Genomic DNA, 14,497 nt, shown 5'->3' on the forward strand with positions numbered 1-14,497 from the left:
TTTTCTCAACCATATATGAAATGGAAACCTCTGTATACCTTATTCTATAATGCATGATGAACAGCTATTCTTGTCAGAAGGCTTGCAGCTACATCTCTTCTGAGTTTAAAGGCAAAACTTCTCTGGAGGGAAGCAGAGATGTGAAGTCTCAGTCTGCTCAAAAGGCCTGCTAAAATCATGAACAAGATACATCCAGGATATGACATGTACCATGCAACGTGTCCTGAGATTTTTCTAAAGTATGGAAGCTGAGAAAGCCAGCAATAACTCCAGTGCTGTGCAGTGTGGTGTTTATCATACATTGTAAAAGGAGATTGGCATTGGTCAGGAGAACTAGGTTTGCAAGTGTTAAATGGTGCAAAAAACTGAGTTTGTGTCTTATGTGTGGAAAACATCACAGGAAATTTCCACTTAAAAAAACCAGAAAACTCAGAAGAAAACTTGCTCTTCTTTTTAAAATTGTTTCAGTTTTTATATCTGTAAATTACCCCTCTCTGCCTATCTTACACTTTTTTCCTAACCAAAATTTTTAATGAGCAAAAGAGAGTTAAATATTTATATTGGAAGAAAAACAGAAAAGGGAACTCCGACAGGTTTCCTTTTTCTGGCAACAGGAAGAGATATGATGCATTGAAAGCTATTCCAAATTTCAAAGAAGGGAAGCAAAAGATGAGTTGGAGGAGAAAGTTTTAATGAAAAAGGTGTAAACTCAAAGGTTTGTGGTTTATTTTTTTCTTCCCTCCCATAAAAAAATAAAGCAGAACTTTTTAATGAGCTATTTTATGTATTATTTTTTTATTTTTTACATCTCATAAGCAATCACTTGTTCTCTTGTTTAGCCGGAGTATGCAAATGTTTGCTTTTGGTACATTCCACCAAGCTTAAGAAAAATGGAGGAAGGACCTGAATTTTGGCAGAAGCTACACCAGGTGAGTGTCACATGAACTGTGTTTTCTGTAGCTTCCTGATTTATCTGTGTGCCGAATAAGAATGTGAGGTACCTTTTGACTTTGCCCACCATTAAATAGCAGAAGAATATGGATTTAATCCTTAAACAGGTGTTAATAAGATTTTTTAAGTTTGGTCTCTATTTAGACAAAGCTAATCAATTTTGCTCTTAATGGAAGTGATGTAGGGAATTTTAAGTATTCAGTTTACTATCAAAGCTGTTGGTAGATGACAGAACTGAGAGAAGAGGAGCAGTGTCTGCATTTCTTGCCTGGACAGAGTATTCATTACATGTTTCACACACTTAATGTTGTCCTTGGAACTTGCTTTGCATTATCTATGATGATCTATGATAACACAAGTGAGAAACTGTTTAAGAATACATTTCTGATGTTAAACAACCCGTAAATAACAACAGGAATACAATGGGAAAAACTTCATTGGTGAGCATTTTGGTAACTCTTTGCCATCTTGGTAGAAAATAATTAATTTCTTGAAAAAAACCAGCAGTAAAATTTTGAAGCTGCTAGTGGGGAATCAATAGTTAAGACTTAATTAAGAAGCCAGTAGATGCTGTGATATTATGTTTTACTAAATAAGCTATTCTGTGAGGAATTCAATCCCTTGTTTGCTCCTCTCTGTAGCAGCTTTGGTGTTCTGCAGTTATTTTTTCCTAGAATTTAGGGCTATAAATTCTAAACCATAGATGCATATATTACATGTACATAGATGTGTATTATATTCTTTTTGGATACTGAGGGCTAGGTGGGGGCACAACGTGTATCAGTGAGCAGATGAGATGACAGCACTGGGTCACAAAAAATAATGCTGACTTGACTTTTCCAGATAATGTCAATTTGTTCTAGCATTGCTGATGCAAACAGCATTGTCATTATATTAGTATTACATTAATCAGTACAAATATATCGCTGGGCAAGAAGAAATGCATACTGATCAGCAAGGTGTAAATGGTAACAAGATGAAGCCTGGAGAGGTTGCTGCCTTATGCCATTGATGTGTGGATGGGGTCATGTACAGTTTCTTGACTCCAGTTGCTTCCTGAATATTCCCATCATTTCACTAAAATAAGCATTAAAATGCTTTCATTCAAATTTTCTTTCTGCACAAGGTTTTAACATCAGTTATTCAGCTTAACCAGAAATCGATCTTCCTTTTTTTTTTTGACCTGCATATCTGACAATAATTACAGAAAAATATGCCTTAAAAATGCTGCGAGCAAGTAATAGATTTTACTCAACTGCTTGTTCAGCAATATTGTTCAGAATAACATGCTATCTTCTAGGGCTAGTTATGTGAGGTTTAGTGCTGGTGAAAGTTGATAAGCAAACAGGTCTGATAGGAAGTCCTAAGCAAAATAACTATGTAGGTTTTCTGCTGTACTGGCTCTTCTCCAGCTTCAATGGCCCATTTTGTGTGGAAATGTGTTGAGACTGACTGGATTGAAGCATGATACTTGAATCTGATGTCAGTCTTCTAGCTGTCCTACATAAATTGTGTTTCTTGGAAGCTTTTTTTTTTTTTTTTTCCTGGTAGGTTGTTTGTTAGAAATCCTAGGGTTTTGGACTTCAGGCATAGAATGTTCCCCTTCAGAGTCTCCAACAGGCAAAGCTGAAAGCTAATAAGAAAGAGTGGCTTGGAGGGTTTGGGTTAGCCAGCAGCTGGTCAGTTGAGTCATCAGCTGAACACTTCAGGGAATGAGAAACAACATGGTGGTGAGGAAATAAAGAACAGAATAAACAGTACATTGCTCTGTTACCCAGTGAAACTGGGAATTTTGGGCACATCCACAGTCTTAGAACACTCTCAGTTACAGCAGGAATTGGCTGTGTAATGAAACTGGTTCTCTAGACAATACAGCAAGTTTCTGGATGCAACTGGTTGGTCCAAGATGGTCCATGCCCTTAACATTTTGCAGTACTCCGAGTGCACAGCAGATGGCATATCCTGTGAGGGAAACTGTGTTACAAGGTGTTTTTCAGTGACATTATTCACAATAAAATAAAGATGTATTTCTTCTTGTAGAAACCATACAAATGGGCATTCTATGGTAATTGTGGAGCTACTATTACGTTCAATTATATATATTTGTAAGTGGTGTTATTTCGTCATTACAAACTGGACGTAGTTGCCTCTGACTTGACACTGACATAATTGATGAGATGAAAGAATAATTGCTTTGTTAGGACTGTGTGTGTCCCCTAGTGGTATTTTCACTCTTCTCCCTCTTGCAACACTTCATTAAGATATATTATGTGTCCTGCTGAGAATGATCAGTGTGTCTGTATCAGACTGTCAACAGGTCACAGTGAGAAAAGTGTAACTGGAAACTATAATCCATAAACTGAGGGGAGACATAAAAATTGCAAGCCCAGAGCACTCAGATTTTTACATTTTTTTCCATAGCTACAATAATCCATGCATATTTCTACTTGTCTTCTCTATAATCTTCTCTATAGAATTTCAAAGGTCAGCTTTCTCAGCTCATGCTGGAGTGTCTCCAGATGATGCAGAGCTGGGTGGTTGTTAACAATACTTTTTCTGGAAAGCCTCCTGGCAGCACAGAAGGTACTAGGGCCCAAGGAAAGGTTTGAAGAGATGCATCTGAGACTATTGCCATGTTTTTGCTAACCCACACAACCAGCCATCTCTTGAGCATTGTGGATCAGCTTGTAGTTTGCTCAGACCCAGTGTGGTCTAAAAAACTGAGGGGAGACACAGAAGTAACCATTTTGAATGCAGCCTTCCTCTTGCAGGAGCCTGGTTTTGCCAAAGAGTCCTGGAATGTAACTCTAGGTGTAATACTGCATATGGGCCACTGCTGAGTAAAGAAGGCTGATGGCATATTGCTAAATACCACTTTAGAACTCAAAATTGAAGTTTAAAAAGTGTCAGTGGGTTCCTGATAGGCCTTTTATGCTTTACTAAACTTTGCCTGGTCTGTAATTGTTATCAACATATGCTGGAGTATCTGATTTCCAGTGATTCAGTAAAGCTTTTATACACAGTTGTTAGTTCCAATTGCTCAAAGGTCTAGCATCTCAGTCTCAGATGCAACTTCTGCGGTGTGTTTGGGATATTTTTTTGTTCTGTTTGCTTCCTACTCTCTTGTGTTTTTTTGGCCAAATAATACAAAATGTATTGGCTGCATTAGAAGGTTCAGGATATAATTTCATAGTAAAGCCTATATAGCTTGGAATGTGATTTTTGCCCCTTCTCTCTCCCTCTCTTAGTAAAAGGTAACTTTATTGCTGCCTTTCCCCCCAGCTTAAGAGAAGAATATAGCTGTGTGCTATCTGAAGGCATATTTGTAAAACAGCCTGTCATGCTGACTGGTGTTGTGATACATTTCTATAATGAGAGGTTTCATATCAAAGAAGAAATGTAAGAAGGCTGAGGTGGTGTTGCCTTGGCAACCTCTGAATCTTGTGGTCTTTGTGGTATAAATCAAACACTAATCAAGGACCCGATTCCGTAATCTTTATGTACCCAAAATTTCTACTGAATATGGTGTGAGGTTAGAATTGGAAGGGGAAACAACCTCCAGTTGGTTATATTAAGAATATTTGCCCTCGTATTTTGGAAGGACAAGAGAAAAATGGCATAGATTATATAAACAACATTAAATGCAGTGAGCCTGGGTTTATGCACAAGAAAGGACCCTAGCATATCTCTGCAAGTGTATTTTCACTTGGGATTTGTGTGCAAAATGCTGTTACTTGAATGCTTGGCATCCTTGTGTACTGCAAGTTTCTCTTACACTTGAACAAGAAAACAATTAAATGATATTTTAATGTGTGTGTTTGTTTGAAGAATAACGGTAGAGACGTGTTTCTTTGAACTTTGCTTACAGGAGTAATTTTTGTGGTAACAAGTAGCCTACTGACTCTAGCATCTAGCTTGGTTTGACATGAGTTTCTGTGGAGGGCCACATCAAATAACAGGAAAATTGATGCTAAGATTTACACAGAACTGTATGGAAGTTAGATTGGTTAAATCTTTGTGACTGACAGATTCGGAGCTGTTCATCAGTCATTTGTAAATACTGTATGTTGATCTAATTGTTTCTGATCCCATGTGCTTTCTTGTTGCATTAGAATAACTTAAAGGGGTAGAAATGTGTTTGGAAAAGAACAGAAAGAAAACGAGTCAGTGAAGTTCCCGGTTGTTGTGTTGTTGGTTTTTTTTTGCCAACATGGGAGGATTGTTAAGAGATGGTGCCATTCCTTAACCTTTTTACTTTCTCTTAAAGAAACCTACATATCTGTTGTGGATATCAAGAAACAAAAATCTACAAGTAGAAGAGATTGCTTTGGCAGGTCTAGAAGACAGACTGTCCAGGGGCATGGATTCTCGTTTCAGGGAAACAGATAGGGACCTCCAAAGGGGTTGTCTGAAAAAAATTTGTTCATCAGGAAGAACTTCAGGGTCAAAAAATGTTCCAGAACCGTTCTGTATAACTTGAGGCACTTAGCCAAGGAAGCTACTTGAAGAGCTGGCACGGTTTCCCTCTGTCTTGAATGTGGAGAAGGAGAAGGGGAACTCTCAGACCATGACTTAGGCAGCCTAATGTCAGAACAACCCTTGAGAAAGACATGTCTGTCTTCATTATTCAGAAGGGGAACCTTAGGGATGCCAGGAACCCAGCTCTGTTACCTTAGTTAATAAATTCAAGTATAAAGAAACCAACACTAAACCCAGAGTGTGCTGTGGAACAGTCACACTACAAGGACCTTGGGGGGGAGGGGCACAATAAGCCAACCAACCATAAAATGAGTAATACAGTAATAACCAGGACTTACCTTGTAGTGTGACCATTCCTCAGCAGAGGGTGTTGCTCAGAAAGTTAATAATACAATAAGCAGTCACTTATTAAAGTAACAACATCTCTTATTTTGCAACTAGTAGTACATAATATACAGTAGCAGATGAATAAAGTCTTTATAGTTTAGTTGCATATAAATGACTGTTATTGTTGAGCAGAGAGATCTGAGCTCTGATAAATGAGAAGGAACAGTACAGTGGAATATAATAGCAGAGAAAAATTATAGCAGTGTTTCAGTACCTCGTTAATGAGGGATTTGCACAGTTTCTCTTTTTAATGTTTTGTTTTTTTTTCTGCAGTTTTATATAACTCATCAGTACAAATGTGTCTGTAAATGTTAATTAAAAAAAGACATTTAGCATGACTTTGTTTTAAATGTGTCCTCCATAGATTTGAGTTGTAAGAACACAAAATAACATGCTTTTAAAAGATTTGTTAATTCAAAATAGAATACTGCAGTTTCTGACTGCATATCTGCAAATAACCACAATTTATATCTTTGTTCTCTGTTACATTTATTCTTGCATGATTGTTGAGATAGTAGTGCTAGACTAAAGGACAAAATTCACTGTTAGTCTTCATGAGGAGTAGTAGGGATAAATGCATTATACATTGATGGTGTCTACCTCAGCTTAGCATTGGACCCAGGTGCCAGCTACACTTCAGTATATATTTTGCATTGGCAGGTTTGTATGCTAGCTTAACTCTCAGCCACATATTGTACTTTGAGAGACTGACCTAATCTCACACTAGCTCTTTCATGGGATGATTAGCATATGTGTATGGGAATAGAATGGAGGTATAATTGTACGACTATATTGTAACCTACAGTAGATGTAATAAGAGAAGGCAAAGATGTGAACTGCATCCAGCCCATGCTTTCTGTAATAGTCCTAAGTAGTATTTTAGCAATTTGTTATATGTCAAGTGTAGAGATTTCTGTTTTAGCTCTCTGCTTAGCCCCCCTTCCAGACTGGCTTTTTAGTTGTGAGTACTACCAGTTGTGCTCCACTTAAAAGCAGTTCTATTCATGCAGAAATCTTTACCATTTTTTGGTCAGTGATACTGTTTCAATTGAGGGAATAGGCAATAATCAACACCACTAAGTTACCTTCCACTTAATTTTAACTATCTAAGTTTTGCCTTTTGGAAAGCTAACTATTTTATTCTACCCTTCAGTCCCTTCACAGACTTGTAGTATCAGCTGGTATCTTGAACTGACAATGTTTAGATCCCATTCAGCAATAATAACATCTGACAGCAAAACATCTCTATTGTAAGATCACTGTTACCCAGCTGTTAAAACTACCCCTCAATTTTCAGAACAAAGAAACCCAAATGGTTTTGCTGTTATGTGTTTACTAGATGAGAATGCAGGGCAAGTTTTGTAAGAGAGTTCACATTGAGCTGGGCATGTTCAAGACCCACTGGGTCCCTAGTACTCAGCCTACAGAAAGGATGGAAGTCATGGGGAGTCTGCTGCAGCTCTGTATGTTGCATTCATGCTGAACAAAGGATTTGCCTCCCCTGAGCCACCTGTAGAGCAAGATTGCTTAGATCTCCAGAAGTGAAGTAGGCTTCACACTAGTTGTTTCTTGCTTAAAATCCTTTTGAGGAAAATGGAGGGTTTAATCATTTCTCCATGTGATAGTACACATAATGGCATGAAATGAAGCTGGGGGTGGATAGAGAAAGTGTAGAAAAATACTGGCAGGAAATAAAATAAGGAGAGACTGATAAATTCAAAGTAAAGGAGCAAACTTGTAGAGAGACAAAAGCAAGTTGTATTTTCATCATAATACGTAATGCTCTGTGGAAGTACCTAGCTAGCTCAGGTACTAGGAGCAGTATGGCCATGCATAAGTATGTACATGATGCAGTTTAAGAAGTATCTCACTAGGACTAGCTAACATGACCTGAAAAGAGGTTGTAGAGAGGTAAGTGCTGGTCTCTTCTCACAACTGACAAGCAATAGCATGAAAGGAAACCACCTCAAGTTGTATTGGGGAGGTTTAGGCTGGAAATTCGGAAAAATTCCTTCACAGAAAGGGCTGTCAAGAACTGGAACAGACTGCCCAGGGAAGCAATGGAGTTGCCATCCCTTGACGTGTTTAAAAGTAGTGTAGGTGTGCTGCTTAGGGACATGGTTTAGCAGTGAGCTTGGTGGAGTTAGGTTTATGATGGGACTTGATGATCTTAAAGGTCTTTTCTAACCTAAATGGTTATATGATTCTATGATCCTGTTCTTTCAGGAAGCAAACAAAAGGCTTAGGATAGTGGGGTATGTTCTGTGTAGATGTACTCTCTTTTTACAGGGGAAGCATACGTTCCACTTGTCCAATGTCTTAGAGGTTTTGTGTACTGCCCCGTTAAAACCTGAAGGTCATTCTAACTTTCAGTTTAGATATAGAAAACAAACAAGCTGATTTCAAGCCTTTGCACTGTAAAAGCTCCACACATAATAAATCTTTCAGTTTACTTATAGGAATAATCTAAAAAGCCTTATTTTCTAACTGAAAGATCACAGAAACAAAGGCCTGAGGATTCAGTGGGACTGCATTCTGTGCTTTGTTGCCACAGATTCGATTGACTAAAGGGTCCTTGAGCACTCCAGAAGCACTTCTTGCTATTTTCATGTAAACAAAGGCAGTACTATTTAATTTATATGTTTTTCAAATAGATACAGCATGTTACCTTGTTACAAATCTTACTGCTTGTAGAAGGACCAAGAGGGAAAACTAAACTCCATTTATTTTCCAGAAAAGAAAACTTTGGGGTGGATTAAGTGGAAGTGGCACAGTTCTTATAGTAGGCGGTAGGGACAGTAGGCAATTGGTGACACACTTCAGAAAATTGTTCTCTTTGTGCTTGTGAAGAATTGAAAAAGTAAGAAAGATACCTAAGTGCTTCTAATTTGGAGAGAATCATCATCTTAATAAAAGGGTTATATGAAGATAAAACTGCAGCATTGGAATGGTTTATTCTACTATGAAAGACTAAGGTAAAAAAGAAAAATAAGTATCGTTGCTGAAAGCACAAGAATAATTTTACGTTTTATGTTATTATTAGCCTATTCTTATGCTAATAGGTAAAAACAGCTAATCTGAAAACAAAGTCAACTCTGTTATTTTTAAGAGAAAACATTAAACTATTTTTGGAGTATAGGAAGCCAAAGGGAATTTAAATTTAATCTACCTATTTAACCCTTGATACACATTTGAAAGGCAGGCATATTAAAGATGAATTACCAATATTATACAGATAAAATAAGCAAAAAAAAGAAGCATGATGTGAGAATTGATCATGTTTTTTTGCATTAAGAGCATTTCAACATGTCATCTTCATTTTTACCTCTCATCATTTTCCAATAGTATAATAAAAATAAGCACTTCTTTTGAATCATGTTGTCATGTCAAAAATACAGTATTATATTTTTGTTCATTACTGCTATAGAAAGGAAAAGACATATTTTCTAATGCAAGACTGTGAGACCTTTCAGAATTGTTCAGATACACTTTTTGAATATAAATGTGTGTGCTCTCATGCATACACGTGTATATAATTATGCATTTATGTCTTGGGGTCTTGTAAAAGAAAATTATTCCTGAAAAGGGAGAAGATAGAATGAAGTCTAATATTACTGAAGTAACTGGATTATTTTAAAGCCTTGTTAACTGAATAAGAGAACAGTTGAGGTTGAAAGGGACTTCTGAAGGCCACCTTTTCCAAGACCCCTGCTCAAGCAAGGCTATGTTGAGCTGGTTGCCTAGAGCTATACCCAGACAGCTTTCGACTGTCTCCAAAGTTGGAGACTTCACAACCATTGGGCAAACTGTGCTGATGCTTGGTCACTCTGACAGTGAAAAAAGTGCTTTCTGATGTTCAGAAGGAACTTCCTGAGTTTGTGACCTTTGCTTCTGGTCTTGTCACTGGGCACCACTGGAAAGAGTCTAGTTCCCTCTCTTTCAATCCCTTCAGGTTACCTCTCTGCACAAGCCTTATCTTCTAGGCTGAACAGTGCCAGGTCTCTCAACTTTCCCTCATAGGAGAGACACTCCAGTCCCTTTGTCATCTTTATGGCCCTTCATTGAACTTTCTTCAGTGTATCTGTCTCTCTCTTGTGCTGGGCAGTGCAGAACTGGACACAGTATTCCAGGTGTGGCCTCACCATTGCCAAGCAGAGGGGGAGAAGCAACTCCCTCAACCTGCTACTAATACAGTCCAGACTAGACAAGCTGCCTTTGTGGCAAGGACACATTGCTGTCTCACATTCAACTTGGTGTCCACCAGACCCCCTATGTCCTTTTCTGCCAAAATGCTTTCCGGCTGGGTGGCCCCCAGCATTGGCAACCCCTGTTGGTGCCTGGGGTTGATCCTCCCCAGGTGCAGGATTTGGCATTTCCCTTTGGACTTCTCCATTTCTCCAGCTTCTACTGCATGCATGTTCCAGTTTCTCTTAAACATGGTCAACAAACAAACCCACAACCCTACAAAAGAAAGTGCGCTCTTATTCGTCACAAATATATGCTTTCCAAGAAATGGGGACCTCTGTATCTAAAGTTTATTCTTTAATAAAAATACAGTAACTTATTTAGAATCAAATATTTTCCATTCTGACCTATGGCAAAGTGCTTTATTCTTGATATATTTTGTTGGTTTTAGCTAGTGCATTCAAATTCCTGACTGCCTAGTACTTGTTTGCCCAAACAGCATGTATTTTCCTCTGCTTAAATAGGACTAATTACTCTTTCTTTGCTACATTTTGGAGTTAGAACATATTGACTAGTATTTTAAATGGCCTTTTGTGCCTGCATGCAAAGAGAACTGCTTTCAATAAGAAAGCAGAATTTGAAGACACTCAACACAGTTTATTTAGTTCTGGTTGACTCTATTGACTATGTTCCTACAAAGCAGCACATTGCTTCTGCTTATCTGTGCACCTCTTCATTATGCTCAGTGCCATATGTACATTAATAACCAATGATGGAAGAAAAAAAAGTTTGAGTTACAGGCTGAACTCCAAACTAGAGCTTTTCTGAAAGTGTCATAGATCATGCTTAATAGCCTGTGGATCAAAATGAAACCCAATATACATCACAGGGGAACTCAATAATTGAAACATCCCAGGAATGTCTAAGTACTGCAGTCCTGAGGTCACTAGAAGCTTCATTCTGTGCTCAGTTTTTACCTGTATAAAAGCTGTCTCATCCTGCCATCATCTTTTCTTTTTGTACCAAACAATAATAATATTTTAGTGCACTTAAATTATTTTATCTGGCATTTTAGGGAATAATGAACTCTTTTTTTCTTCTGCCTCCACCTCCTAATTTTCTGGGAAATGAGAAAAACATTCAGAGGTATTAGCATTTCAGAGTGTCTCCAGTACACTCGACTCAGAGCTGTCTCCTCTCTGTGCTGGGGGGCTGCAGAATGGTCCCACAGGAGCACTGAATATGTTCTCTTGGTCTGTGAAGCTGGTCTGTGCACCAGCTCTGAGTTTCCTCCTTTCAGGTGAGAAGGCCTGGGGGGCTCTCTGAAGTATCCTAACTGGTCCCTTAGTGATGAAAACGCAATAACTTGCAACCCTGGGGCTGCACAGGGTATTGCATGGGTATGGGGGGCATGTACAGTCTTGTCTCGGGAAGTGGCAGTCACAGAAGGGTTGTGTGGATTAGGTGCTCTGGTGGTTTGCACAGGGGATGTATTATATTCCTATGTGAAGGAGGTGGAAGGACAGTTGAATTTTGCAGCATCCTACTGACAGAAAAAAAGCTTGGAATGAAACTGTACAAATCTGGTCAAATTGAGGCCCTTGGGCCTTTCTTGAGTTGTGGTCACAGGGCTCTTGTTCCAGGGCTGCATTGTGTGACTGTAACAGAACTGGGCTGGTGTGGGGCTAGCTGGCTGATCCAGAGTCCTGGGGTTTAGAGGGGTAATGAAGCAGTTGTGCAGCCCAGATCAGTCCCCTCTGATGTGGGGTGGGTGGTGGGGCTCATTGAGGACCATCATTGTTTCACCACATTGTTTTACCTTGTGCCTTTCAGCTGCTCCTACAGCTGCCCTTCCTGCAACTGTTCTCCCCATTCCTGTGGGGATTTTCGTATGCAGTTCAGAGGATCAGGGCTTTTGTCTTTTGTGATCTCCAGTTTAAACTGTATGGGGATGATGACCAAGGAATACAAATGAGGAAGTAACAGATGATTTTTAGGGAAGCACTTGCAGTGAGCATTTTAGTGTTCACTAGGGTTTGATGAGGTGACTGCTCACTGGAGCCACTGGTTTGACACATGATGGTTATATATATTCCTTAACCTTGATATTTCAATGCTGAAGGATATGTATAGAATAAAAGTAACATCTTCCCCTCCTGTTGGCCCTTTGCACAGGACAGATCTTGTTGACAGTGAAAGCAATGAACACAGCCAAGCAAAAAATATTTTCAGCAGTTATTTAATTGTTAGTGCATGATTTTTCTTGCTCTTTTACACAATGAAACTGCAATGTGGCATGGAAGCCACTGCTTTTTGGCTGGCACCTTTTGAGCGCAGCCTCTCGATCTGCAAGGTTGTAGTTAACAGGAGCTTCCCTGAATGCTTTAAATATTGTATGAAGATTCTTGAGTATCAGAAATTTCAGATGGGCTAAATGACACTCTCATCAATGAATAATGAGCGCTAGTGTGATCTGTTGGTTGTGGCCTTTTAAATGAGCTGTTCTATACTACACATTGAAGTTTCCTCTACTTACAAATCTTTCTAGTGGCAACTTGACCATCCTGCCCTGCCCTGTGGTTTCTAAATGAACTGTTTTCTAGCATTCTGCTTGTTTTGTCATGTTTAATAAATAACAGCAGTGAACTGGTTGTGCTGCAATAATAGTGGTTACAAAATAAATAGCACAATGTTTTTTTGGTCATTTTATGGGGAATTGGACTGAAGGAAAACAAAATCTATGAGTTTTGCTCTTAATTAATGGATCCTTTCAGCATGAGTTACTATGTATTTGATGGAAAACAAGATAAGATATCTTTCTGCCTTATCAGTCAGAAAACAGAAGCTGCTTAACAGTATAAGCCTTTAGTTTTCCTCACAGGAAAAGTAAACTCTTACTGTTGTCTGAAACATGGATGACAATTTCAACACTAGTTCAGCCTATCTGGGGAAATATTTAATGGTATTTGTAACATCAGGTATGAGTGAGGAAATCCCATGTCACACGAATTTCAGAGGCTATGGGCATTAGGGCATATGCAGTATTTCTATAAAAATTTACAAACATTCCTGGATTACAAATATTTGGTGAAAGAATTCTATCGTGGTTGTTTTAGGATACAAATGAAACAATTTTACCTTTACAATTCTGCTGATGTTGGACAGCTTATGTAGATTATGTGGAAGAGCAGCAATGCATTCAAGTGTCCTTACTTTGCTCCTGGTGGTCCAAAAGATGCATTTCAGAGTGCACCAGAATAGGGGTGCAAGTAGGCCAGAGGAAAAGGTGCTGTCTGCCACTGAGGAGCAGGAAGCTCTTGGACTTGCCTTTCCATTTTTCTGTCTCTCTGCCCTCTCCTGCTGCTTCCCGCAGCGGCAGCTCTTCACCAGCACAGAGTTCGTGCTCTTACTCTCTGAACAGACCATGTGTGCTGGGAAAGACGTGTCTGAACAGGGGATGCAGTTCTTCACTTTGCCTCTTTTTGGCCGACCAGATGAGCCAGCTGCAGCCAGTCCAGAGACCTGTGGGAAGGTATTAGCTGGCTTTATCTTTTTCCCTTGAGAGTACATTTAAACTGAATTGTGTCTGCCCGACATCATCCAGAAAGGTATCTATTCTTAACTGGAAAATATAAAGGAATAGTAAACCTACCATTTTCCTTGGCACCTTCTTTCAATGGCTAATTAGCTTTTCTGTATAAAAGGGGATTGATTGAGAAGGGATGAAAAAAGGCTATTTTTTCTTTCTCACATCCTCATAAGTCACCTCACATCCTTTTATTTATGAACTAAATATATTCACATCTTTAAGTCTTCATTAGCCATTGAATAATTTCTGTGACTGTCATCAGCATCCTTCAAGTTTTTAATTTTTGTTTAAAAAAAAAAATTGAACTTCTGAACTACACAATGTTTCCAGCACCTGAATTTCCACTACTGCACACAGAGATAAAATTACCTCCTTAATACCAGTGCACTTGTTTATAAAATCATGGATCATATTGCCTTTTTAATTTTTATCCTACTGTATTTCTATGGGAGCTCAAGCTGATGAGGCTTTGTAAAATATATATATTGTGATGATGAATGCTGAAATTAAAGCTTCTCTTGTGTGTATAAATGACTACTTAAAAAACAAAAGAAACTGTCAAAACAATTTGTGGGTTTTTTTCCCATTGGCCCATAGAAAACAGGCTGACATCCCAGATTAACCAGCTCTCCTAGGACCTGGGTATCTGTGTTTAAGAGCAGCCCTGACTATTTTAAAGTATCCGCATAAATGACCTAATTACGAAACATTGTAGTCTGTTTCTTGACAGAATTTTTTAAAGCTGATTTTGGCTCTGATGTAGAGTGAAAATAATTGTAGAGAACTCAATTTCTTGCCAGTAAGGATTCTCAGTTTCTGATTTGTGACCTGGAAGCTCATACAAATTTTATTTCGTTGTTGACAGCTACAGTCTTTCAGAGTTGCTGTTTTTAAGTAGTCATCCAT

General features: G+C 38.6%; 1 protein-coding gene across 1 annotated transcript in view; it reads left to right on the forward strand.

The window, feature by feature from the left end:
- GADL1 (glutamate decarboxylase-like 1) overlaps positions 1–14,497 on the forward strand; it is a 70,422-nt gene that overhangs the window by 36,250 nt on the left and 19,675 nt on the right. The window contains 1 exon segment of the mRNA XM_010007499.1: positions 840–929. Within this exon segment, the coding sequence (XP_010005801.1) occupies positions 840–929 (90 nt within the window).

The sequence above is a fragment of the Chaetura pelagica genome, unplaced genomic scaffold (genome assembly GCF_000747805.2).
Source record: "Chaetura pelagica isolate M959 unplaced genomic scaffold, ChaPel_1.0 scaffold10, whole genome shotgun sequence".
In the NCBI taxonomy this organism is placed as follows: Eukaryota; Metazoa; Chordata; class Aves; order Apodiformes; family Apodidae; genus Chaetura; species Chaetura pelagica.